The sequence below is a fragment of the Exophiala viscosa genome (genome assembly GCF_022695815.1).
Source record: "Exophiala viscosa unplaced genomic scaffold EDD37scaffold_2, whole genome shotgun sequence".
In the NCBI taxonomy this organism is placed as follows: domain Eukaryota; kingdom Fungi; phylum Ascomycota; class Eurotiomycetes; order Chaetothyriales; family Herpotrichiellaceae; genus Exophiala; species Exophiala viscosa.
The window spans coordinates 935,929-958,825 of record NW_026944354.1 but is presented as its reverse complement, the minus strand read 5'-3'; the positions used below and the strand labels follow the sequence as shown (position 1 = coordinate 958,825).

At 51.4% G+C, this 22,897-nt stretch overlaps 8 protein-coding genes across 8 annotated transcripts; 2 read left to right on the top strand and 6 right to left on the bottom strand.

Moving 5' to 3' along the window:
- Positions 1-56: 56 nt before the first annotated feature.
- On the bottom strand, positions 57-4,067 carry EDD37DRAFT_237475 (aubergine). Its single transcript, XM_062810562.1, has 3 exons — positions 3,922-4,067; positions 3,282-3,691; positions 57-2,804 (listed from the first exon to the last, which is right to left on the bottom strand). Exons 2-3 carry the CDS (start codon positions 3,675-3,677, stop codon positions 180-182), a joined length of 3,021 nt encoding a protein of 1,006 aa, XP_062672785.1. The 5' UTR covers positions 3,678-3,691; positions 3,922-4,067; the 3' UTR covers positions 57-179.
- Positions 4,068-4,992: 925 nt separating this feature from the next.
- Positions 4,993-8,750, bottom strand: EDD37DRAFT_620839 (uncharacterized protein). Its single transcript, XM_062815965.1, has 4 exons — positions 8,554-8,750; positions 7,615-8,498; positions 5,336-7,562; positions 4,993-5,285 (listed from the first exon to the last, which is right to left on the bottom strand). Exons 2-4 carry the CDS (start codon positions 8,434-8,436, stop codon positions 5,266-5,268), a joined length of 3,069 nt encoding a protein of 1,022 aa, XP_062672784.1. The 5' UTR covers positions 8,437-8,498; positions 8,554-8,750; the 3' UTR covers positions 4,993-5,265.
- EDD37DRAFT_620836 (histone chaperone asf1) lies at positions 8,751-10,264 on the top strand. The gene is made up of 3 exons (XM_062815964.1): positions 8,751-9,176; positions 9,226-9,574; positions 9,633-10,264. Exons 1-3 carry the CDS (start codon positions 9,068-9,070, stop codon positions 10,033-10,035), a joined length of 861 nt encoding a protein of 286 aa, XP_062672783.1. The 5' UTR covers positions 8,751-9,067; the 3' UTR covers positions 10,036-10,264.
- A 660-nt stretch (positions 10,265-10,924) lies between these two features.
- EDD37DRAFT_560887 (regulator of chromosome condensation 1/beta-lactamase-inhibitor protein II) lies at positions 10,925-12,616 on the bottom strand (the record flags this gene model as incomplete). The annotated part of the gene is made up of 1 exon (XM_062813859.1): positions 10,925-12,616. One exon carries the CDS (start codon positions 12,614-12,616, stop codon positions 10,925-10,927), a length of 1,692 nt encoding a protein of 563 aa, XP_062672782.1.
- A 281-nt stretch (positions 12,617-12,897) lies between these two features.
- Positions 12,898-15,414, top strand: EDD37DRAFT_237068 (Sec34-like family-domain-containing protein). Its single transcript, XM_062810559.1, has 2 exons — positions 12,898-13,196; positions 13,245-15,414. Exons 1-2 carry the CDS (start codon positions 13,057-13,059, stop codon positions 15,406-15,408), a joined length of 2,304 nt encoding a protein of 767 aa, XP_062672781.1. The 5' UTR covers positions 12,898-13,056; the 3' UTR covers positions 15,409-15,414.
- A 157-nt stretch (positions 15,415-15,571) lies between these two features.
- Positions 15,572-17,177, bottom strand: EDD37DRAFT_605723 (uncharacterized protein; the record flags this gene model as incomplete). Its single annotated transcript, XM_062814831.1, has 2 exons — positions 15,572-15,579; positions 15,626-17,177. 2 exons carry the CDS (start codon positions 17,175-17,177, stop codon positions 15,572-15,574), a joined length of 1,560 nt encoding a protein of 519 aa, XP_062672780.1.
- A 1,289-nt stretch (positions 17,178-18,466) lies between these two features.
- Positions 18,467-20,369, bottom strand: EDD37DRAFT_237176 (uncharacterized protein). The gene is made up of 2 exons (XM_062810561.1): positions 19,908-20,369; positions 18,467-19,825 (listed from the first exon to the last, which is right to left on the bottom strand). The coding sequence occupies exons 1-2, from the start codon at positions 20,110-20,112 to the stop codon at positions 18,723-18,725; spliced, it is 1,308 nt and encodes a 435-aa protein (XP_062672779.1). The 5' UTR covers positions 20,113-20,369; the 3' UTR covers positions 18,467-18,722.
- EDD37DRAFT_237175 (uncharacterized protein) lies at positions 20,370-22,333 on the bottom strand. Its single transcript, XM_062810560.1, has 4 exons — positions 21,252-22,333; positions 21,163-21,207; positions 20,710-21,116; positions 20,370-20,637 (listed from the first exon to the last, which is right to left on the bottom strand). Exons 1-4 carry the CDS (start codon positions 22,241-22,243, stop codon positions 20,627-20,629), a joined length of 1,455 nt encoding a protein of 484 aa, XP_062672778.1. The 5' UTR covers positions 22,244-22,333; the 3' UTR covers positions 20,370-20,626.
- Between the last annotated feature and the right edge of the window lie 564 nt (positions 22,334-22,897).

Sequence of the window (22,897 nt, the reverse complement as noted above, 5' to 3'; positions counted from 1 at the left end):
TAAAGCCTCCATACTAGCACTTTTCGCAGCTGATCAAGTTGGCATCGAACGATCTGTGCAGGGTGCTGGTTGCTGATGACGCTCGTACATCTGAAAAGAAAATAATGCTGAATCATGCTCTTGGCCAAGTGTTTGAGTTGCTTGCCAAATTGAACCGGATTGGGGGAGACCGCTGGTGATCAGATGTACCACATGGCGAAGACGATGCCCTGTGCATTGTACAATGGCAACAAGGACTTCACCTCGGAGTCGGAAGGCTCTGAGCTACGGCTTGGGGCGTTCATCTTGAACCCTGAACCAGCTTGTGGGCCGGCAGTAGCCTGAACATCTTCGTGTGCTTTTGCGCGATTGGAGGCCAAATGCGCATAGTAGGCGGCTGGATGCAGAGAGACTGAGGTGGTAGACCGCATGTACTGATAGCAGTGCTCGTACAGCATGTTTGGTAGCGCATTTGGACTGTGGTTTGCCTCGTCGTAGATCACCGAGTAGTGAGTCGGTCGAGATGTTCCTTGAAGCGCAATATGCGCATAGAGGTAGAAGTCGAACTCATTTGGAGTTGTGACATCTCGCTCAATGATACAGCCTGGTAGGGGGTTGCCTTTCTGGTCCGCAGCATCTCTACCAGGGAATGCACGCACATGGTGACGCTTGCCTGCAATGACGACAGTGATCTTTCCAGCCCATGGTTTGCCGGCACAAGCCTCCATGATCGCCTTGATGTGAGGCACTTCCTGGTTGAGTACATGAGCGAATTGACCTTCGGAGACGCCGTCACGAATGTAGTAGATCTGCTGAGGAAGAGAACCACCACCGACTGTACTCATCCACTGAGTGACCAGAGGCTTAAGCATGTTGCGCCAATTGGCTTCAGAGACCATCTCGACACGGAAACCGTTGGTCTGGCACGCTGCAGCGTAACGACCACCGAATCTGTCGAAAGAAACAGTGATTGCAGCCATCGAAGCCTGTTGACTGCCAGGCGATGCGTGAGAAACGTCTGCGCCAATGATCATGGTAGGAGCGGTGAAGCCCTTGAATCCGGAGGTAGCATGAGGAATCGCTTGTGAAGTGGTGCCGCCTAGCTTTGCGTTGACCTTCATCAGGACGTTCGAGTAGTATTGAGCATTGCCTTTGATGACTTGCTGGAGCTGCATGCACTGAGTGACTACACCGTAACGGCAATCAGCAGATTTCTTGATGCGCAAGTAGTGGAAGCTGTTGCGATCCTGGAGAAGGAAGATCATAAGCTGTGGGCGTCTCTTGAATTGATTTCCAGTTTGGTTGTACAATTCCTCAACTGCTTTACCGGCGTCAGCGGGCAGCATGGCGATAGTAGGAGGTTGATTGGCGACCTGACCGCCATGCTCGCGATACGCACGAGCGAAGTCAAGGGCGAATCTGTCGATGGCGCTCTTGTCAGGTACTCTGCCACGGCCGGTAAAGACGCCAATTCCCCAGGCCACGAGTTCTTGAGGGTTGCCATTCAGGAATTTTTTGCCTCGTAGATCCCAGCGACCTTTGGTACCAGGTTGCTCAGTCTTATTGCCGAATTTCACGCCAGGGGCAGGGAGAATGCGAGCGTTCGTCTTGATCTGCTGAGGGTTCACACGAAGACCATAGTTGTTCAGATACGGGTCACTACCCCAGTTGAGCCAACTCTTGCCCTCGTCGATGGCAGCAAGGCGCTGTGCTGGTGGGGAGACGGCAAACTTGATCATGTTCGCGGTCTGAGTCTCATCCAATTTAGCAGCATAGCGTGTGCCACTGATGATCTGCAGGAATTCCATGGGATACATCACTCCCTTCTTAGTCATTTCGACTAAGGGCAGTTCTGGAAATTGTAGAGCGATATTGTACTTGCGCTTGAAGTATTGGGCGATGGAAACTCGCTCGCCAGTTGGCTTCTTTGTCTGAGGATCTTTCCAATCCAACTTCTCTTCATGAGCGTTGTTCAAGGAAAGAGTGTGAATCTTCCACTCTTTGTCTGCCATAGGGTTACCCTTGTACTGAGCAGTGACCATGATGCCCTTGATGGCTTTTCTGACAGTGGTATGGGTGTCGGACTCTTTTCGAGAGCCATTGTCTTGTCTTGGGCGCATCTCACTCACAATCTGTTGGGGATCTCGCAATCTGAACTTGGTGACGATTGTGGCAATGAGTGAGCTCGGTTTCCAGAAACAAGTGTTGGCAACGTCAAGATTGATCACAAGCTTCTTACCCTCAGCCAGACGCATGGATTGGTAAACGCCACGCCAGACCTCGATACCACCACCCAAGTCGGCACGTTGACCTTGCCGCTTGAAGATGGATCGGCGAATAGAGAGGAATTGGTTCGATGTGGATGGACCTTCACGCAGAAGATGATCCATGAAATTGACTGCTCCTGCAACCTCGATGTTGAACTGAATTCGTCCATCGAGATATGCCTGCACCACAGAGATATCCAATGGTCGGGTCTTCTTGATGTGTAAACGGAATGTGTTGCGGCCTGGATCGCGTGACTGGCGACCTTCCTCCTGGTCCAGGTCGACCATAAGCCGAATCTCATTGTGATCGGTAAGGGACCAAGCAAGGCGGTTCCCATCGTAGATTATGGGTGGTCCAGTAGCCTTCTTGCGCGCTTGAGAAGCCCAGACCTTGCGTTGCACGACCCGCTTCTCATCACCATTGCCAATGACAACATCGTATTGGTAGACTTTGGCAGTGGGGTATTGGGTAACTTGGTAGGAGTTGACAGAGACTTGGACTGCCTTGCCAGTCGTATTGAAGCCTGGGCGTTTGGCGAACTGTGTTGGAAGAGAGTACTGCGAACCATCAGTGCCTGGTCCGACAATGTTGCGAAAGTACGGGATTGAGGAACGACTAGTGGAGGATTCCATGATTGTAATTGGGAAGGTATGAGGATGTATGGGACTGATGCTTCATGACAGCCAGCGACAAAGGGGGAGAACATGGCCTACTTATAGGCCAGCAAGGCAGCAGTGACCATGAGGACATTGTGAAGGTGCTGAGGTGTACAGCAAGACATGGAGCGCTTTGAAACGTCTGCCACGTTGCTGGAATGTGATGCTGAGACATCTTGCAAGTACAGATGGTGAAAGAGTGGCAGGAAGTGGAATGATGCTGGAGGAATTCGGTGCACAGGATTGGGAAGAAGATTGGGAATGGAGGTGAGTGCAGTGTGGGCAGGTATGAGTTGTGTCATATTCAACCAGAGCAGCATTCAATGTGCAAAGAAGCCGATGGCGGCAATGTGGTAGGGTGAAGACCAAATGACTCACCAGCTGATCGATGTTGTAGAATGATGGTGGCAAGTCAATGTTGCGCAACGCATCGGTGTATCTGGGTTGTGACTCTCTTGCAGGGTCACCTTGAACGATCGGCGCTTGAGCTTGCTGTGGTGGCGCAGTCTGGCCTGCGGAGCTTGACCGAGGGCTAGCCGCTGTGCCTGCTGAGGGAGCGAAGCTTCCTTGGGGAGCAGACGGTGAGGTAGAGCCAACAGATGGAGCATTGGAAGGTTGACGGCCATGGGATGCTGATGCTGAGCCTCGACTGGCAGGACCATCAAAGCCTCCTGGAGGGACTTGAAGACGGTCACCCCGACGGGAGCTGGTTTCACTGGAAGCTGGGCCTCTAGCCGCGCGACCAGCACCGCGTCGTCGAGGAGCTTGCGACATGGTTTTGGGGAAGTCTGTTGATTGAGGTGTCAGTGTATCTGGTGAAAAGTGTAGAGAAGCTGATGTGAGAAGAAGACTGTGCTACAATCTGTCTTTTGGAAGGGGGAAAGAATGGATGCTCAGTCTGACGAAGATGGTATTGTGGGAAGATATGGAAGATGGACTGCTAATGTTGGGAGATTGACGGTGCCAATTGACTGAAGGTGGAATTGAGGCAATGCAATTGGGACGCAGGGAAAAGTACCGTGAGACCCTTGGATCGTGGAGCGAAGGTGTTGTTGCTATTTCTGCTGAAGGATTGGATTCAGGATGGAGTTGACGAAGGAAGGAAGAACGATCGAAGGTTGTGTGGGTGATAGGAAGAAAGGAAGGAGGAAAAGAGGGAGAAGAGGCAGGTACTTATAGGCGTTTGCCAAGGAGCAGGAAGGAGCACATGCAAGCACATGCAGTGTTTGTTGTTGAGGGTGAGGCAGTATCTCAGGTGAAGGGAAAAGGCTTTGTGAGGTGAGGTGAACAAGAAGTGAGGTCAATTGAGGGCAGTGGAGGGCTTTCAAAGAGGTGGACGTGAAACCAAGTTCCAATGTTTCAACACAAGGAGATGAGATGTAGAGATGGCGGCAGCGAGGTGTATCTGATGTTCACGATGCAGGGAGATGAAGAATTCCATGCGCAAATCCTACTGACCTTGGAATTGACGTCCGCCCGCTCTATCAATACCTCAATGGAGATGAAGTCGACGATGTGCCCGGAGCACAACAACAAGGCTGCCAATTCAATCTGGCTGTCGAAAAGTGCCAACCCCGAGTCTGCCACACAGGAAGGTTAGTCGAACTGACTGACACGATGTCGCAGTCGGACTTCATACCACCACTCTGGACGAGGTGTTGCTACCCGTCAGGCTGAACCGCTCCTCGCCGTCTACAACGCGTCAGACCTCCAATGGAGCACGGTAGACCATCGACAAAGGCAGGTCTACGTATCCAACCGTCACAGAAGCTATCCTGATATCAATTGAGGTTGTTTGCAGCATACTCTCCAGGCCAAAACCGGGGAGAGGCGCTGGCGGTGAGAAAGAAGGAGGTTGAAAACGCGGCGGGGAAGAGCAGAATTTCTGGGATTTCAGAGTTTCGGTTGCTGGCCGTGGCGACACCCGGGCACGTCCCCGATTGGGTGCTGGGCTTCGTCCTTTGGCTCAGAAACACCACGCAAATAAGGGTACGAGCATGCATGGAATGTGGACGAGTTCCAGACCTAGCGTTCTGGTCAGTGTTCACGGATGGAAGCAATCTGGAGGATGAATGCACGCAAGAACAGGTTGTAGGACCAGGTGTGAATGTATTTTGTGGTATCTCAACGTTCGGCCCAAGTTTGCCAACGCATACAGCGTTTTGAGGCTGTATCATAAGGTAGACTGCATGCTCTCTTCCTTTTCCTCCGACGAATACCTAGGTACTAAAGCCACCCATCCAGTATGATTATAGGAACCCTTCGCACCCTGCAATGCTTGCTTGCTGATATGTTGTACATCAAGTCCGTGGCCGACCCTACCCGATGAACAAATTAACGGATCGCTGGTAATGCCCATGAATCAAGCATAACGGAAAGGTGCTATCATGCTGTCAGTATGAGGAAGTCTGCAGAATAATGATGATACTTACCCCCTCCGTATTGTGCTTGTGTAACCCCGGGTGGCGGTATGTAGCCTTGCTGGGACATTGGCGCTGGGGGCTGTTGCGCATACGGCGGCCAACCAGATCCAGGGACTGGGGCTGCAGGTGGTGGATGTTGAGCAACTGATTGCGGTGGCGGCAAATGTACGTCCCGGATTAACTCTACCATCTTCGCGGCATCAAGTCTGGCGTCCACATAGTTTGAGGCTTTAGGTAAAATGCTGAGCAGGTATGTGATTTGAGGAGGAAACGGAGGAGGCACGGGAAAGTTTGCCATCCCTGGAGGAGGAGGTGGGAGGCGTTGTTGCTGCTGTTGATTCACACGACGGCCTGCTGCGCCTTTCAATGGCGACTCACCCCGGGCAAGCTTGCGCGGTCCTCCATCCTCGAAATCGTCCGGGAAAGGTCGTTTGGGGGAATTGGTGGTAATAGAGTCAATAACTTTCTGGATTGGAGAATTGACCATTTCTGGTACTTCGACAGATGGTAGTACACGGTTCTGAGTAGCCTGCATCTGAGATGGTGATATAACAGGGTGTGCGCTTATTGTGTCAAATGTCGGAGTGCTGTATCGAGTGGAGAACAACTTGAGACTGGGATCCTCAGGGAAGTTTTTTCTCATCCTCTCCTCAAGCGATTGCACCTGGGCCAGTTCGCCGTATTTTGACTCGTAGTCGTGCAGATAGGCAAATAACGGCTTCGCCTTTGCAATATGTTCCGCGTCATCGTGAGCCAGCAGCCGCTTGACGGTTGTCTCAAACACTGCTCGTGCATTTGTAACGTCGTTGATCTCGAAAAGATGCTTAATGTACTGTAGAGGAAGATAGTCGTCTTCGGGGAAGAGTTTCATGCCACGGTCCAAGATCTTGGTTCCTGCAGGATCTCGATAACATTGCCACTCAATCCGAGCAGACTCCACGTAAAATTCACTTGTGAGCTTGCCGCGTTTACGAGCCTCGCCGAAGACGATGCGGAAGCCACTCGGGCCTCTTTCACCGGGCATGCCCTTTCCTTGGACTCGTCGAGTTGCGCGCATCAAAGCAATCCAGACATGTGAAATCATCCGACTCAGCATCTCGGTTTGCGCCTGAGCACTTTTTCGGATGACCTCGATTTGGCTGTCAATCACGGCCTTCTTTGCTGTGATGTTGGCAGCATTGATCTCGTCTTCACCGCCATCGCCCTCGCCATTGCTGGCTGCTGCAACCTCAACTTTCTGGATTTCCAGAGTTTCGCGAGCGTTCACCCTCTTGATCAGGTCGTACAGTGAATCCAGGACCTTGTCGTAGGGTTCGCGAATCTTCTTCATGCGGTCCTTGGCTCCGGGATCAGCTGCTTCATCATTCTGTGTAGAGGCCTCGGTACGATCGGCAAGTCTGAACGCCAGAAGTGGTGATTCAGGGTTGGACGTGATGCCTTGATCCAGCAATTTGACACCTTCACTGTCAAGGCCGTTTGCAAAGCAGAATTCAACAGCGTCATACCACATCTCCGGCCAGAATTGCAATGCCATAAGCGCTTGCTTGTACGTGAACAGTATCCGGTTCCGGTACAGTGCCAAATCTTCGTCTTTAATAACCAGATTATCCTCCTTTTCCCATTCGATCCATTGCTTCCATAGTGCGACTTGGTGCAAGTAGCCATCGTAGCCTTCGTATCCAGACGCCGGCGGCAGTTGCGGTCTTGATGTTCGTTGCAAGCCTCTGGTCAGATTCTGCAATTGCGTGTATGCTGTCCGTGCTGTCATATATATTGGTGATTTCTCTTGAAGATATTTTCGACCGTTGATCTTGCTAAGACCCGTCTCGAATGCATCGTACTCTTTCCAGAGAATCGTGGTCGCAGCAGTAGGAACAGCGATAGCCTTCTGATATGCTTCTCGCAGGGTATCGACTTTACCGGCATCTTGCCAACCAGTCCCACCAATCGTGCCGGGACCACTCTTCAGAAAGTTGATGTAGTCTTGCCACAGACTGCCGGAGTCCTTGTCCATACCGATCGTTTTTAGGGCGAAACTGAATGACTCGTTGATGATGTTGTATGATCTGGCAATATCTCCCGAGTGCATGTTGTTACGACGTCGTATGTAGTTGATGTATAATGTCCACAGCTGTACGTCAAGCACTTCGAGAAGTGATCGGTTGAAAAGTGTTTCCATTGCGCGTAACCGATCATGTTCCTCCTCCCACTTCACGTAAGCGCACCACTGCTCAGCCTGGACAGTCGTTAGTCATAAATCGAATATGCTGGGCGCGAGCAATACATACATCGAATGGGAATACTGTCAAGTACTGCTCATACACCCGTCGTACATCGTCTTGTTTGTTTCGACTCTTGAGTTCATCAATCAGCTCGAGATAAGCAGCCGTGTCTCCACGAGGGTCATCTTTGATGCGATCCTCCAAAATACCAATCACATCATGAGCTAGGCGAGACTTGGGTAAGCCTGCATTGACAAAGCCATTCACATGAGAACGGGGAGGAGAAAGCTGAGCTGGAGTGGCGGGAGCAGTTTGAGCTGGTGTAGCAGTTGCAGCACGCGTCGCATCACCGCCAGTAGGAACAGTGGAAGAAGAAATGTCAGCAAGACTACCAGTTGCCTGGACAGGAGCAGGAGTGATTCCATTTTCTTGTTCTGGTGACTGGGAAGTTCTATCAAGGGCATTTGCAGGGGCAGGTGTTGGGATATCAAAATCCAGGCCGATAGACGGATCATAAACATCTGCGTCATCTTTTTCGTCCTGGGCCACGTCCTCCTCATCTGGATCATCATCAACTTCGAAGCCGCCTACGATGCGGGGCTGTCGTTGCGGTTGCGAAGGAACGGGTGTGAAAGACTGCGCCATGTTTGGTGTTGGAGTTGGTGCAGATGACTCATCGATGAGTTTTGCAGGAAGAGGATGGAGAGCAGACTGTGTCGGAGATAGTATTGTATCACGCAGGTTATCGACAGGAATCTGTTCTGATGGAGAAAATGGTTGTGCAACTGAGTTTTCTGTCATAGCCGCAGCAGCGTCGCCGGTCTCAAATTGAGCAGACTGCGCTGCCATGGCAGATTGAGACATAGCCTCCTGATCTGAGCTTGCCATCTCGGCCGCGTTTGATGTTCAACAAACAGTAAGAATTAGAAGACTGAAAAGAAAAGAAGTGTCTGGCGCAGTCAGTGTAAGGTCCCGGTGGAAGAATGGCTTTCTGAAGAGACTGACCAAGATAGCACCCGTGGAAGATTATGCAGCGCGCTCGAACATAAGTCTCATCACCTTTCGAGCACTGGAATTAGACAAAGAAGAAGCGCCGCAATACCTTCAAAAGTTGTTGTTATGGGATTGTGAAGTCATTTGCAGATAAACAGATGCCAGTGGTAAGTCCTTGTAAACGACAGGGAGGAATTCACACCTCGCCAAGTTACTCTGGGCACGTGAGCCTGCACTGGCTAGGCTTCCCTAGCCTAGTGGCTGCCTAGTGGGCTGCAACGACTGGTCCTGCCCACCGTGAAGTGCCGCGGTCGCGGTGCGCAGACTGACGCGATATGTCTGCGCGCTGCTTAAAACACCGCGACTTTTTCCTAACATCAATCACCAGCAACATCTCAGGCACATCCTTTGGTCACCGCTCCGACTGCAATATCCTGTGTATCAAGCATCAAGCGTCTATCAAGAGTCTCGCGACATCCTCATCCATTTCTAGCCTCTCAAGACATCAGCTGCCCTCGTTGCAATCATGTCGGTCGTGTCGCTGCTCGGCGTCAAGATTCTCAACAACCCTGCCCCGTTCACTGCTCCCTACGAATTCGAAATCACATTTGAATGTCTCGAACAACTACGAGAGGGTGCGGCCTACGACCATGGCTCAATTGTGCGCGACTGACCATTTCACAGATTTAGAGTGGAAATTGACCTATGTCGGTTCTGCCACGTCTGCAGAACACGATCAAGAACTGGACTCATTGCTTGTTGGACCAATTCCCATAGGAGTGAATAAGTTCATATTCGAAGCTGATCCCCCGAAACTCTCGCGTCTACCATCTTCCGAAATCATCGGAGTCACCGTCATCCTCCTGACTTGCTCGTACGATGGTCGAGAGTTTGTGCGCGTGGGCTACTACGTCAACAACGAATACGACAGTGAAGAGTTGCAAAATGACCCTCCGTCAAAACCCATCATCGAACGTGTTCGACGCAACATCCTGGCAGAGAAGCCTAGAGTGACCAGATTTGCCATCAAGTGGTACGTTGAGTTTTACCACGAGTGATCAACAAGCTGTGCTAACATATTTTCGTCTTAGGGATTCGGAAGAGTCTGCTCCTGCCGAGTATCCGCCTGATCAACCCGAAGCCGATACCCTGGACGACGATGGCACAGCCTACGGCGCAGAGGAGGCCGACATGCAAGCAGCGTTGGAAAAGGAGCTTGAGGACACAGACGCTGCTGCCAAAAAGGCGCCTGTTAGTGGCAAACAAGAACCCGTGGTAGCCAAGCAGGAGAAAGAAGAGGACGAAGAAAGCGAGGCCGGTAGCGAAGACCTTGAGGAAGAGAGCAGCGAGAGCGACGAGGATGAAGAAGATGAGGAGGCCGCCGAGGGTGAGGATACCGAAATGGCCGAAGCCGATGAGAAGCCCGCCACTTCCACCACAGCGACAAGTGGTGAACAAAAGACCGAAGCTCAGCCAGAGGTCATGGTACATTAGAAAGCAGTGTTTCACTGAAAAAGAGCAAGGCGTTTGGAGTCGAAATTGGGCGGCCATAGCATGTGACGTTTAACATGCCTTGGACGAGATGAGAGATTACGATATTGGGGATGGTATTGCCATGATGGAGTACACCGTCAGCATTGTATTGCGCTCGGCTTAGATGGTGATGGGAGATGGTAATGTCATCATACACTTCAGCCTGGTATGATAATACAAGAAATAGAAAATGTTCATGTCCAACCCGATCCAGCCTCAACCTCTTTCCCTTACTTCAGGTGCTTCGCCCATTCCGCCCAAAATTGGAACGCCTGCCTGGAAGCTCATGAAACACACTTGAGTCGAAGACCATACCTCGTATGCGGCGAGCCTGTTTCCAGGAAAAGTGGCACTGTTTGACTGCTGTTCCTCCTCACCATCAAATAGATATTGTTCCTTCTCGTCAGTCCGGACTCTATTGCATACAACAATATAGCTTTTGCTCCTAACAGGGGTACAGGTCGTCACCTCTATCGTATAGCGCTTCTGTCTGCTGTTGAGGCAACCGCTGCTGTGAAGCTGCTTAAGTTCGAATCTGTCATTGTACTTCCTGTCAGGCGGTGCCACTTTTCCTGTGAACAGGCTCGCCAACCTCAAATCGTGGAGCAGAGGACAGTGGTAGTGAAGTGCCGAAGCGAAATCGTATTGAACACATGCTGGGAACATCCACGTTCCGGGCAGTCACAGAGTTTCAACTCCCACCCGGAGTTCGCTTGAGTCTGGGAATATCAACGTTCAAGACAGTCCCAGATTCCAAATAGCCACTCCCAGGCCCCTTGATCCAGAGTTGTCTTGCATTCCTGAAGCCAGCAGTAACGAATAAGACCGCAAGACTGATTCAGTAGGTAAATCACACAGCAGAGTAAACCGCAGTGACGTTCCTGCCACATTCGACACGCTGCTCCATCTTGACCTTCCGCCCCTTTACGTTGACCGTATGCTGGGGTGTCAAGTGGAATCTGTGCTCCTCTTTCCTGCCGACCTCGATCTCAGCCGCCATATCAAGTGGCCGAATATACTGTGGTGTGTTGACATTGTTTCTCTTTCCCGTTCCAAGCTGATAGTATTCGTTGCCACCCCACCAGACCACATCGGCGCCCCAGTTGGTGTCGTTCTCAGAACTTTTCTCGCTGGCGTCAAGGTATGTGACATTGTCCATCACAGCGGAGACGTGCGTCGAGCCAACCGACATCTGGGCCATCCTGATGGGAATGACCACCTTCTTCTTTTCGTCGTACTCGAAGAGACCACTCAGTGAGGGAATCTTCGTTAACCCATTTTGGATATGAGTCCATCTTCCATTACCTAGAGTACCCTGAATACCTCGACCGCAAGCCCATATGTCTGCGCTGGTGCGACCTAGAGTTCTGACTTCGGCTGGATCTTCTGAAGGACCCAGGATGCGAGTGGCGTCGATGCTGTAGAAGCTGTTCTGACCACCCGCCGATATGCCAGTGACTTTGGCCTGCTGGTTTGTACCCTGGTAATACTTGGTGATCGGTAACAAAGACGGGCTATCCACGTATGGAGACTCAGAATTATGATCGAGGCCAAGCTGGCCGTTTGAATTGTCGCCGAATGCAAACACCCGGCCCTCTTTATCGAGTACGAGCGAATGCGTATCGCCAGAGGCTAGCTTCTGAATCTCGAAGCCTCTGAGATTGGTAATCTCATGACACATGTCGTATGGGCCTTCAGGCCGTGTGAACCATGTCACCCCTGGAACTCCCAACTGACCGCGGCTTGGAAAGTCTTCGGAACCAGAAGCAGCAGAGAACACCCTTCCAGAATTGGTGAGCAGCAGGACATGCTCCAGCCCGCCACTGATGGCCGTGACTTTCTCCAACGTCCCCAGTCCTTTCGGCGACAGTTTTCTGTAGCTGATATTGGCCGTCGGGCTCGAGAATGGTACCCAGGAGCTCTCAGTCAGCTTGAGGCCGCTTTCTTGGTCTGATCTTGATACTGGAATTGAATATACTGTGCCATCTTTGCTGAGCCCTATGATCCGATCTCTTGATGTGACGATAGACTTGAGGTCTTTGCCCTTCAGTGTGACAGTAGGTTGCACCACATCTTCCGAGTATGCCTTGCCCCATTGAACCAGATCTCCATTCTCCAGGACTGCTGCGCCAAAAGTCCTGTCGAGCTTGAGATCTCGGAGTAAAACATCGTCAAAGTAGGGGATCCTACGCGGAGTCTTGATGTAGGTCTCGTTCGAGTCTGGTGCCGCGACTTTTCCAGTATTTGAACCCCAAGCATACACCCCCGGGTTCTCCCAGCTTCGCTTGACTTGCAGATGTTGCGAGCTGATTAAGTCCCGGATCTCTTCTTTTGATGCACCCTTTCTCTTTTTCGACTTCTCAAATGTGAGTTGTTGGGGGTCGGTCGGCGGGGCTTCGGCCTCTACCCTGTTGGACTGCGTGGCGCCGTAAACCACGACAAGTGTGGCCGCGGCAGCCAGGATGGCGGTCGATGGTCTCTTCCATGCCTGATGAGAGTTGGAGGTCTTTGCTGAGTATGGTCGAACGCTAAGCAGGTGCATACGACCGTGTGCGCGGATGGTCCCAGGTCGTGATGTCTGCGTCAATCCGCGTACAGTGCGAGTAGTCAACTTGCTTGAAGCCATGCTGTCGATGCCAATCACGATGCCAGCAACATGCCCATTCACCTAGGATATCGATCGGGCTTCAAGGGCCATATACCTTACTATTCCGCAGGAAGAGCATTGACATTTTTACTGGTCGTTCAGGAATCATGAACGTCATGTCGGTGTTGCACTTAACCCGAACGCCCGCTGCAGCCCGCATGTTGTACCTTTCCTAATTGGACTTTTTGACATTCGACGCTCCGGTATTCGTCGAACTATGCATTCAGCTGGAGGTCTCCAGGTCACGACTACACGTACGATGCGACTTCTAGTATTCTCATAACCGGACCTTGACCGAACTAGAAGCGAGCAGGACGACACGGCTGTCCGGAGCCATGTCCGCAACAGACAATGTCGAAACCAATGAAGATGCCACCTTAGCACAACTTCGCAATGCAGAAACAGAATTGGACGTGTTGAAATTGGCTGGGGACATAGACGAGGTCTTGCTGGATGCCAGTCTAGACGAGTATCAGTATGACCGACTCTCCTGCGTCTGATCTGCCTCGCTAAACAATTATAGACAATACCTTGATCAGCTCGACGCTGCGCACAGCCATCTGGACACCCTCCTAGCAGACACCGCTGCAACTCTCGAAGAACTGTCCGAAATCTCGGCCTCCTTCAAAGCCATTGACCTCCAAACGAGGGCGTTCCAGAAACAATCCGCCAACATCCTCGAGGACCAGCGCAAGAATGACACCATTGCCAACGATATCGCCGACAACCTGCGCTATTATGAGCCATTGGAAAGAATCACTAGGCGCCTTAACGCGCCGGGGGCGGGTGCCTTTGTCAGGAGCACGGATTTCTCGGACATGTTGATCACGCTGGATGAGTGTATCGACTACATGCAGACGCACACCGACCAGAAAGAGGCTGAAACATACCGGTCGCGCTACAGACTCCTGCTCACCAGAGCATTGACGCTGGTGCGCAACACCTTCATGGGCGGAGTCAAGGAGACGACGACGGAGGTTGCAGGCAGGATTGCAGCCAAGCAGCTCAATGACACCACCATGTCTGCGCTTCTGTACGCAAAGTTCCGTGTGGGCGCAGCCGAAATGAAGGAGTTGGGTCTCGAGATCCATAAACGAGCGAATCCTCCTGCTGACGCTGAACCGGGCGCGGAAGGCGAATATCAGAGTTTGATGAACGAATTGCACTCCAGCTTTGCAGCGTGTCGAGCCAGGCTGATTTTGCCTATCGTTCAAAAGCGGTTGGCTGAGATTGCACAGACTCCGAGCTCGAAAGACCTCGTTCAGTTCGCACGATCCAGCATCAGCTATGTTCGGGGCGTGTGTTTGGATGAATTTGAGCTATGGGCAGAATGGTTTCATGGCTATCGTGGTCTCTACGACTTCCTCGAGTCCATCTGTGAGCCCCTGTACGATCACCTCCGACCACGAATCCTCCGTGAGAACAAGCTGTCGAAGCTATGCTCGCTCGTCACGCTCTTGCAGACTAGATATCTGCATGATGAGGATGAAGACGGGCCTGCGGACCTGAATCAGCTCGATTTCTCCGCTTTAATCCAGCCAGCCCTCGAAGATGCGCAGACACGACTCGTGTTCCGGGCACAAGCAATCCTACGGGATGATATTGAACTATTCAGGCCGAAACCTGAAGACCTCGACTATCCCAGACTGACGTCTCAACCTCCAACAGCTAGCACACCATTGTCAGGGCGCAGAAAAGCGAACCGCGAACCACTTACACCACTCCTAAAGTCCCCAGAGATTGTGGACGAGGATTCTGGCGAGGAGGGTTCGTTTTCCTGGACACTGGCATCTCGTCGTATCGAGCTGCAGAACTGCTATCCGACCCTTTCTAAGGCTATTCGTCTCCTCCACCGGATCTATAGGCTCGTCAACTCCTCGGTGTTCGACGATCTGGCCCATCAAATCGTCCATATGACCACAGTATCCTTGCACAATGCATCCAACCAGATCTCGTCCAAATCATCCCCGGCGGATGGCCAGCTATTCCTCCTCCGACACCTGCTCCTACTCAAGTCGCAGATTGTGGCTTTTGACATCGAATACGTGACGCCCGACGTGTCGTTCGACTTCTCAGGCGTAGCCAGTACATTCTACGAATTGCGCGAGCGTGGCGGCCTGTTCAACCCCAGAAGCTGGATGAAGCTTTTCAGCAGCGGCGGTCTTCTCCCACGGGTTGTCGAGAATATGCTGGACGCCAAAGTCGAACTTGATGGACGATTGAGGACGGTCATCAACGACTTTACCGCAGGCTTTGCCAGTCAGATGACCAAGGACCTGCCCAAAGATGTGGAGAAAGCGAGCGTCAAAAATAATACGCTCGAGAACGGCGTGTCAGCTACACGCAAGAAGGTGGAGGCCGAGATCCCGATCCTCCGCGCAAAGCTCGAACAGTATTTGGATGACCAGCGAACTCGCGAGACGCTGGTTGCTGCAGTTGAAGATCAGGTCATCCAGATATATGAAACGTTCTTTGACGGGTATGTAACTCGACTAGGTAGTAACGGTAAGATGAACGGCGCGAGTCCGATCTCAAGGAAAGGCAAAGGTCCAGAGAATGCGGTTTGGGACATCGACACATTTGCCGAGTGGGCGGAGTCGCTGTTCAACGTCGCGCTGCCGAATGTGGAGGATGATGCGACGAGTAATCCTGGTTCACGAAGTCTATCGAGAAGTGGAAGTCCATAGCCCTTGTCAATTCAATCGTGTTCGGGTTTGGCGCCTAAGTTGACTTTGCCTCTTCCGCTTCCCGTCTGCAGCTTTTGTGCCCTTTCGATCCAGGTTTTGGCCGCTTCTGGCAGGCCACCTGATATTGCGCACTCGCGGGCTACGAGGTCATGTACCTTCTCGATCATGTCGCTGTCATTGACCGACAGTCCTTCAAGCTGGCTGTTCAGATCGGCACCTCTGGAGGCGGCCGCGGCTCTCTTTCTGTTGCCCATGACACCAATATTTCTTGTGCTAGGAATGCGCATCAAAGTCAATTCGACGTCGAAGCCAATGTCCTCTGCGATGGCGACGACTTTCCTGGTCAAGCACGCATACATGGATTTGTCGTCCGCGTGATTTGCAGCCTTGACCTTTGCGGCTCGCAGAGCTTTTAGATCGCCCGACGCCGGCTGCCCTTCCTTGTCGTTGATGCTGGTGTTGCGGATGTCCTTCGGTGAGTAGCGATGCTTAGCGCCACTGAGTGCGTGCGAGCAACATGGTATGGCGAGGAAAGGGAGTGGATTTTGTGGACATGCCAGTGCCGCGAGAATGGGTGTCCACGGCGTGAGCTCATCTGCGTGGTTCGAAATGACGAACGTGCCCGGCTTGAAGAAGCCGCTGTGTATGCGAGCTCCAGGAATGACACCGTCGCTGTCCGATGGTGCAGCATCAAGAAATGGTTGTGGAACACAGATCATTTCGTCCAAGTACGGGTCCATTTCGAGGACTTCCCAAGTTTTGCGTCGGCGAGCGTCAAACCCGCGGCCGTGATAGCCTTCCTTGATCAGTATGTAGCTCAGTACGCCGTTGCCACAGGCAATGTCGACGAAGCCTGGGAAATTGTCCGTTGTGTACATTTGCTTCCAGAGTTCAATGACGAATGCTGCGATTGATAGGTCTTCGAAGACGTGCTTGGATGGTTCGGTCTTTTCGGCCCAGCGCGATATCAGATTTTGGGCGTACTGTTGCTTTAATCGGGTGTAGGTGTTCTGGACGATATGTTGAGGGAGGATGGTATCCTTGAGTACTGAGGGCGCCATGGACATGCCAGTTGCAATTGCCATGTCATTCTTGTTTGTGTCGTGAAGCTGCTCCTCAGGACCGGGACCCTTGGCCAGCCTGAGAAATGTCTGAAGCAGTGAAATGAATGTGCGATGGAGTCTCTCCGGGACAACATTGGTGGTCTGGTCGAAAGGAAGAAAATGCGTGGAAAATGTTGTGTGGCCTTCGGCTTGTTCGTAGAGATATGCCAGAGCCTTGACTGGCGGATGATACCACGGCATATCAGCCTCGTCCTTGACATCTGGCACGTAGACGACCACATAGCCAGACTTCACTCCTGGACTTTCCTGCATCTCGTAGATATAACACCATTGCTCCAGAGGGCGGTCGAGTTGTGGTTTGCGAGGTATGAGTCTCCTCAAAACTCTTCGCACGAGCGTTGCACCTTCCACTTGTGGCGCATCGACGGCGACAACTTGGTCGGCGGAAGCATCATCGTGATAGTCATTCTTGTTTCCGTTGAGGTAGTCACATTGCTGTTCCTTCTCGGCAACGGTCTTCAAAATTTGTGCACTGTCATGTAGTATATCTGCACGGAAGAGATGGGTTGAGTTCAGATTTGGGCATTCCAGCAACAGATTCGTGACCTGCATGAACTTCTCGCCTGAGAGGTCGGAACATTCTTGTTGGTACGCTTCGGCAGTATCCCAGTAGGCCGTGGTGGACTTGAGTATCGACACGCCCATGACTGGTATATATCAAGCCAGGGCTACTTCGCTAGGCGAAAAACCCTGGTGTGCATATCCTGCCGTATACGAGACTTAGATCTAGTTAAGTGGCCGATATTTAGGGGCTATATAGGTTGTGCCGCTATTCCCGTGCTATCTCACTATCACTTGTACTAGGTAACCAGGACTATTTTTGACCCAGGATGATCCAAGGCTTCATAAAAAAAAGGGACAAAAAAGAAAAGCGATATTGTCGCCCGCGGACTTCACCTGTTAGTATGAATTTCAATTTATAATTTATAGTACTCACGAGGCTCGCTAAGATTCCATTAGTTTCGAATTTCGATGCGCACAGAGTTCCACATACAACTCTCAACCTAATAGAGGTGTCAATATAGTATGATAGCACCAGAGATGGTATTCGGACCTTGAGATGATTTTTTTAAAAGTCTCCTACATGACCATTAGTGGATGTATACATAGAGGACTTCGGGGTTATTTACACGCGCTCTGATTGTCATTAGAATACTGTTATGACACAGTGTTTCGAAGAATGGAGGACATACGACCAATTGTGCCACGCCTAACAGATGTTAGTTGATATTGCAAGTATACGAGCAATGAGGCAGCTTACGGGCTGAATCGAAGACATTTTTCAACGTCGATTTATTGGCAATTTTCGCCCACTTCAAATATTGAACGTCAAAAATTTCCCGGCGGTCTGCGCGGCGCCAGCCGCTCTTACAGTACCTGGGCCCAGTGTGCAATGATAGTGCCTAGCCGAGGGCAAAGGCTCGAAGTTAGCCTCAACAAGAACTTCATCTGATATTGTGATTCTATTAAACCACTGGACACCCTGACCCAGTTTAGCGCAAGAGCATAGTCTGTAAAGATACTCAATGAATGCTACGTCCTTTGGCCATGGAAGGCTCCAGACTTCAGCATCGTGAAGCCTTCTTGATTGCTTGCATCCAATGCTTACCTGCCAGAGTATCATGTGCTGTTGAGTCAAGGAGGTCAGGAGGTCGATCGGAACGTATGGGGCCACCATACCTTGCCACCATGTTCATCTCGCACCATGTTCGGTAAAACTGCGCCAGATATCAAATGTATGGCGAATGCATGGGCACATTATGCATTGCTGTTCAACTATTCATGCTATCGCCACCATTCTGCCGACCACCTCGCTATCGCCACTTTTGAGATAGACGTCCTTGGTGCTGATGATTCCAGCCTTGCCACGCCTACCTTCTGTGACTCGGCAATGTCGCCCCCCTCACTTGCCTCTTGGTATCGCCATGTATGAACTCTTTTTCTCTATTCCCTACCCAGTTTTGGTGGTGGCGTCGAAGCAGGGCGTTCTTACTCAAGCTGCGTGAAGACTTGTTCGGTTGCGGGGGTGGAGTCGGTGTCCGCACCTTAGGCTCGGTCGCTCCGCGGGTCGCTCCGCCGTCGAAGGCGTACGAATTGGCAAATGTGACAACTGATTAGGAGGGGGTTGTAGGCCTGTCGTGATGCTGTGTCCCATGCTCAAATTGTGAAGATGCCGGTTTTCGAGCGAGTCTATCCAATCCGTAGGGATACTGCCTTCTCTGCCATCGCTATCAAGTTGATGGTGTCAGAGTCCGCGGAGTGGGCATTGTCGTCGTACTCATCACCAAGGACGCATGGCGCGAGGACGTCTAATTTGTGGGTTGCAAAGCCAGGCAATAGATCCATCCATGTGAAGATTACCCTCAATGAGTTGCTCTTAGCAGGCATGATATCTTGTTTGTTGTATGTCTCAAGGTAGCAGTATAGCATTCTCCAATCACACCACGCATTTGACCATTCGATCATTCGGGAATCTGGACCGAACCCTGCTGCTGCGAGGAGTTGATGTAATCCATTCCCGTCAACCACGGGGAGATGGGAGCAAGAGCCTTGCTTGTGGTAGTGCTTGTTGTAATGCTTCATCAGGTCGAGTCTCGATGGGAAAGTCCTGCAGAGCTCTTTGAAGTCCTGCTGTGGAATGGGGAGCTCCACTCGATGGTTGACCACTATTCGCCGTTCTGGAAGCGTCATGACACATATGGACAGAAGAAAAGTTCCGTGCTGCCCGAATTGTAGCCATTCTGTGTCCAAAGCGAAGCTCTTTCCACGAGATCCAGCTGGATTTACGCTTTCACAACTGGGCGTTTTGTCCGGTTTAAGCATGGCACGCAACTCGTCAAAGTATCTGGGCATTGGGAAGTCGGTTTTGCTGAGATACTCAATCATGTCGACTGGGTTGGTGATGTCGCCGCCACGGCCAACGTGTGTGTTGGTCTTGCAAGACCCCTGTCTCTCCCATAACAATTTCTTTTTCGTATCCAGTTTGATGCACGGTTCGCAGCCAATTCGGATGCTGGAATTGACGTTCATGCAGGTGAGGCGTCGGCGGCATAGCTGAGTTTCGTCAGACTCTGGAGGCCTGTCGAGAGCTTTTGCCACTTTTCTGCGACTGAGGGACGCATAACACTTCATGCAGCGTGAGTTGAGGTAAAAGCTTGGCCCTTGGAGATAGAAACAAGCCGTCCTGACACTGATGGTATGCTCATATGGGCACGGCGTCTTTCCAGATCGCTCTGGTCCATTGCATGCTAGACCGCCAGTCTTCGCGATTGTTGTATCGTCGTCCTTCAGAACTGCGTTGAAGGGTCAGTCAGATTCATGAAATGGACACTACTAAGACCTAGATCCGTATCTCTTTTTCGGAAGCAAACTCACAATAACGCATGGCATTGCGGCCCAGCACTTGAGCATTGCCAACCTCTTCTGCATTCTCGATTTCTCCCCTCTCAATATCATCATAATCATCCTCAGTCACGTCGTCATCCGGAGATATATCGACAGCCATGACTTTCGCGGACAGGGAACCATCGAAAAGGGCGGGATGAGCTTTGATGTAGGCATTCAGCTCACCTTCGATCATGCCAGCTTTCCCTTTACTGGTAGGCCCATGGTATGTTGGGTAGTTGGTGCAATGACGTTCCCACTGTGGTCTACTGAAGACCTTCTCCGTTTCCAGGGCAATCAGTCTCTTTGCATGTTGGTCGGTCTTTTCGGAACTTCCGCTTCAGATTCTCACCAGCTAGCCATTCCAAATGCATTCGATGCGCCTGTGCTTCATGCTCTTCAGCAGCCAGCTGTCCCGAAATGAGTCTGGGCATCCCGGGATTGTGCAGGGATGAAGTTTTCGGATATTCTTTCGAACCATAGTGGTCAGATCCGAACGCCTTAGCCGTTCAAGGGGCAGAAATAGAAATAAGAAGATGAGGTTGACAGTAGGACACCAAAGAGTGGAAAGTTCAGAGTGATGGTGGTCCATACTTACTGAGCTTCGAAGTGAATACTGATAAAGGTTGAGTCCGGCTACCTGTCACCATTAGGAGTGACAATGTTCATTCACTTCCTGGCGACACCGGGGTGACACGACCTCGTCGAGTTCACACGAAATCTCGATTCGAAATGTAAGTAGGTAAATTGTCCCCAGCGTCGCCGTGTCCTCCACAGGAATTGTTGAATATACCTTCCAGCATCCCGCCCATGGGCAATTGTCCGTCAATTGTCGTCTCCGCATCAAACACCCTCCCTTCCGTATCCTGCATTTCGAACAGATCCATCCCATCAACATCAAGTTGACATGAAGTACTATTGGGAAGAGGCCCATGATGCATCTCATCCACAATATTTACCACACTCTGAAGCTCGGGGAAATGTTGCAAGAAGCCACCAGTGACTCCGATGTTTCGAATATCTCCGAGCAGTTCTTCGAAAAGGGGCGAAACCTTGTACAACCCTTTAGACGCATTGAAGAGGTACATATCGCGCAATTCATATGGCCAGTCTACGCGAATGCTGTTGATGAAAGTTCTCCAGAAGTGATTGGAGCAATATCGATGCTCGTCAGCGTCCAAGATTTGACGCAAACCCGGCCTGGAGAATGGTTAGCTTGATCCATCGCCGTCAAGATATCCCTTACCAGGATACAAAATTTATGGCGTAGGCATTATGCTGAGATACGGATCTGAACATGTTAGCCTATGCAACCGATATTGAGAGGTGATTTACCTGGTGAACCAATATGTTGGTAGATGGGCATATTGCTTCTGAGTAGGGTCGATATGTGCACTCAGGACGCGGCTGACATTGTACAAGATACCCAACCGGTCCCTTGGCGTATGGGCGTGGACAAATAAGTGCTCATCCATTGTCCGCAACAATCGCCACATTGGATGGACGTGCCCCCTCTGCTCAACGGAATCCCAGCCTTCAACCACAGCACGAATCGGCGTGTCGTCATGGAATGGGTCCTCCTCAGGTACGGGAGGTACCAGAGTCGGCCATTTCATCCAAGCAGATAAAGTCGTATTCCCTTGGTACCAGTAGTTCAATCTCTGGTCCTTCAAAGACCTAGCATACTTGCATTCGCACATGCCACCTCTCGCTGAGGGGTGTAACGGCATATACCGTGGAGAGCTCAATCCATGTATGGATGCTTGAGCCAACAATGGATTCGAATGTCTTGCAGACTGATTGGTGAGCTGAGCCGGCAGTATGGCTTGCGAAGTAATGGATGGCGCCCTCATCTGCTTGTACGTCTGGAGAGATGTTTGTAGCGTTGGGGGGTCCGTCGAAAGAGCCTCGATGGACGCAGATTTGGACAAGGACCCGGATCCTGCTGGAATTGCACCATCAACTATTGCGCTTTCCGTTGTCGGAGCGCCTGGAAATAGGACAGCCTCAATGTTCTTGATTTTGCTTGCGAGTGAGTCGCGTTCATCTTGAAGCTGAGACACAAGCGTCAGGAGCGATGCAACCTTTCCGGAATCGTCCCCATGGCTCAGTTTTTCGACGAGGCCTTCCAGGTATGTGATGCGAGACTTTGTACGCTCGCGTGACATACGTTGACATTTTCGGTCGGATTCTCGTTTCTTCAATCGACGTTGTAAGGTCAATTTTTGGTCGTTGGACGGATCATCATCCGGTTCCCCAGGCTGTTCATCGCTTTGCGAAAATGTCTCGGATTGCGTGCGAACCTTCTTCCAGACGGGGGAAGTCATCGTGTCCTCATGCCAAAACGGGAGATGTACACAGGTCGAAAGGCTATTAGTCCTTTTGTTACACAGGGTCAGAGGGGTCGAGAGAACAGACGAAGATGGAGAAGATGAGAGGTAGGAACAACCGGAAGGATGAGGAAGAACCGAGATCAAGCTCCCACCGCCTCACTGGCCTTAGCTAGATTACGGAGTAGAAATCTTAACGCGACCCTCCGGGTCAGAGGCTGGGGGTTTCCCCAGGAAGTGTTTTGCGTTGCCGACGCTAGACGATAAGGGGCAGCGGGTATGGGCGTCTGACCCGGAGACACGCGATCGACATGCACAATTGATCCAGCTAATAACCAATATCTTGCCGATTGACTTTCCCTTACAGTCGAGGTCTTGTGCAAGAGGATGCTCGCAACAGGATTTTGTAATTTTGGGCACGTATCTCTGGAGACCTATATAGGAGTGCAGGATGGACTTGACCCCCTTCGGCAATCCAGATGAACACTCAGGCCCCCTAGTCATAGGCCACCCCAATTGAGAGGCCTGTCGACTTGGCAGCACACTATATAGATATGTGCCGTGTCGGCTGTTGAAATGATGCATCCAGGCGAGGCGTTAGCAGCGTCGTTCATGCCACGCCTAGAAGAGAACATAACCGATTTGCAGTCG

What these genes read in the sequence shown, in the direction of transcription:
- EDD37DRAFT_237475 (XM_062810562.1), bottom strand. Translation starts at nt 3,677, where the DNA reads ATGTCGCAAGCTCCTCGACGACGCGGTGCTGGTCGCGCGGCTAGAGGC. An exon ending in TCTACAACATCGATCAGCTG is followed by an intron (nt 2,805 to 3,281) that starts GTGAGTCATTTG and finishes GATGGTTCGCAG; the next exon opens with TACTCTCTTCCAACACAGTT.
- EDD37DRAFT_620839 (XM_062815965.1), bottom strand. Translation starts at nt 8,436, where the DNA reads ATGGCAAGCTCAGATCAGGAGGCTATGTCTCAATCTGCCATGGCAGCG. An exon ending in TGACAGTATTCCCATTCGAT is followed by an intron (nt 7,563 to 7,614) that starts GTATGTATTGCT and finishes ACGACTGTCCAG; the next exon opens with GCTGAGCAGTGGTGCGCTTA. An exon ending in ACAAGCACAATACGGAGGGG is followed by an intron (nt 5,286 to 5,335) that starts GTAAGTATCATC and finishes ACAGCATGATAG; the next exon opens with CACCTTTCCGTTATGCTTGA.
- EDD37DRAFT_620836 (XM_062815964.1), top strand. Translation starts at nt 9,068, where the DNA reads ATGTCGGTCGTGTCGCTGCTCGGCGTCAAGATTCTCAACAACCCTGCC. An exon ending in TCTCGAACAACTACGAGAGG is followed by an intron (nt 9,177 to 9,225) that starts GTGCGGCCTACG and finishes ACCATTTCACAG; the next exon opens with ATTTAGAGTGGAAATTGACC. An exon ending in ACCAGATTTGCCATCAAGTG is followed by an intron (nt 9,575 to 9,632) that starts GTACGTTGAGTT and finishes TTTTCGTCTTAG; the next exon opens with GGATTCGGAAGAGTCTGCTC.
- EDD37DRAFT_237068 (XM_062810559.1), top strand. Translation starts at nt 13,057, where the DNA reads ATGTCCGCAACAGACAATGTCGAAACCAATGAAGATGCCACCTTAGCA. An exon ending in GCCAGTCTAGACGAGTATCA is followed by an intron (nt 13,197 to 13,244) that starts GTATGACCGACT and finishes AAACAATTATAG; the next exon opens with ACAATACCTTGATCAGCTCG.
- EDD37DRAFT_237176 (XM_062810561.1), bottom strand. Translation starts at nt 20,112, where the DNA reads ATGATCGAAGGTGAGCTGAATGCCTACATCAAAGCTCATCCCGCCCTT. An exon ending in CCGCAATGCCATGCGTTATT is followed by an intron (nt 19,826 to 19,907) that starts GTGAGTTTGCTT and finishes CCTTCAACGCAG; the next exon opens with TTCTGAAGGACGACGATACA.
- EDD37DRAFT_237175 (XM_062810560.1), bottom strand. Translation starts at nt 22,243, where the DNA reads ATGACTTCCCCCGTCTGGAAGAAGGTTCGCACGCAATCCGAGACATTT. An exon ending in CCAACATATTGGTTCACCAG is followed by an intron (nt 21,208 to 21,251) that starts GTAAATCACCTC and finishes TAACATGTTCAG; the next exon opens with ATCCGTATCTCAGCATAATG. An exon ending in GCCATAAATTTTGTATCCTG is followed by an intron (nt 21,117 to 21,162) that starts GTAAGGGATATC and finishes ACCATTCTCCAG; the next exon opens with GCCGGGTTTGCGTCAAATCT.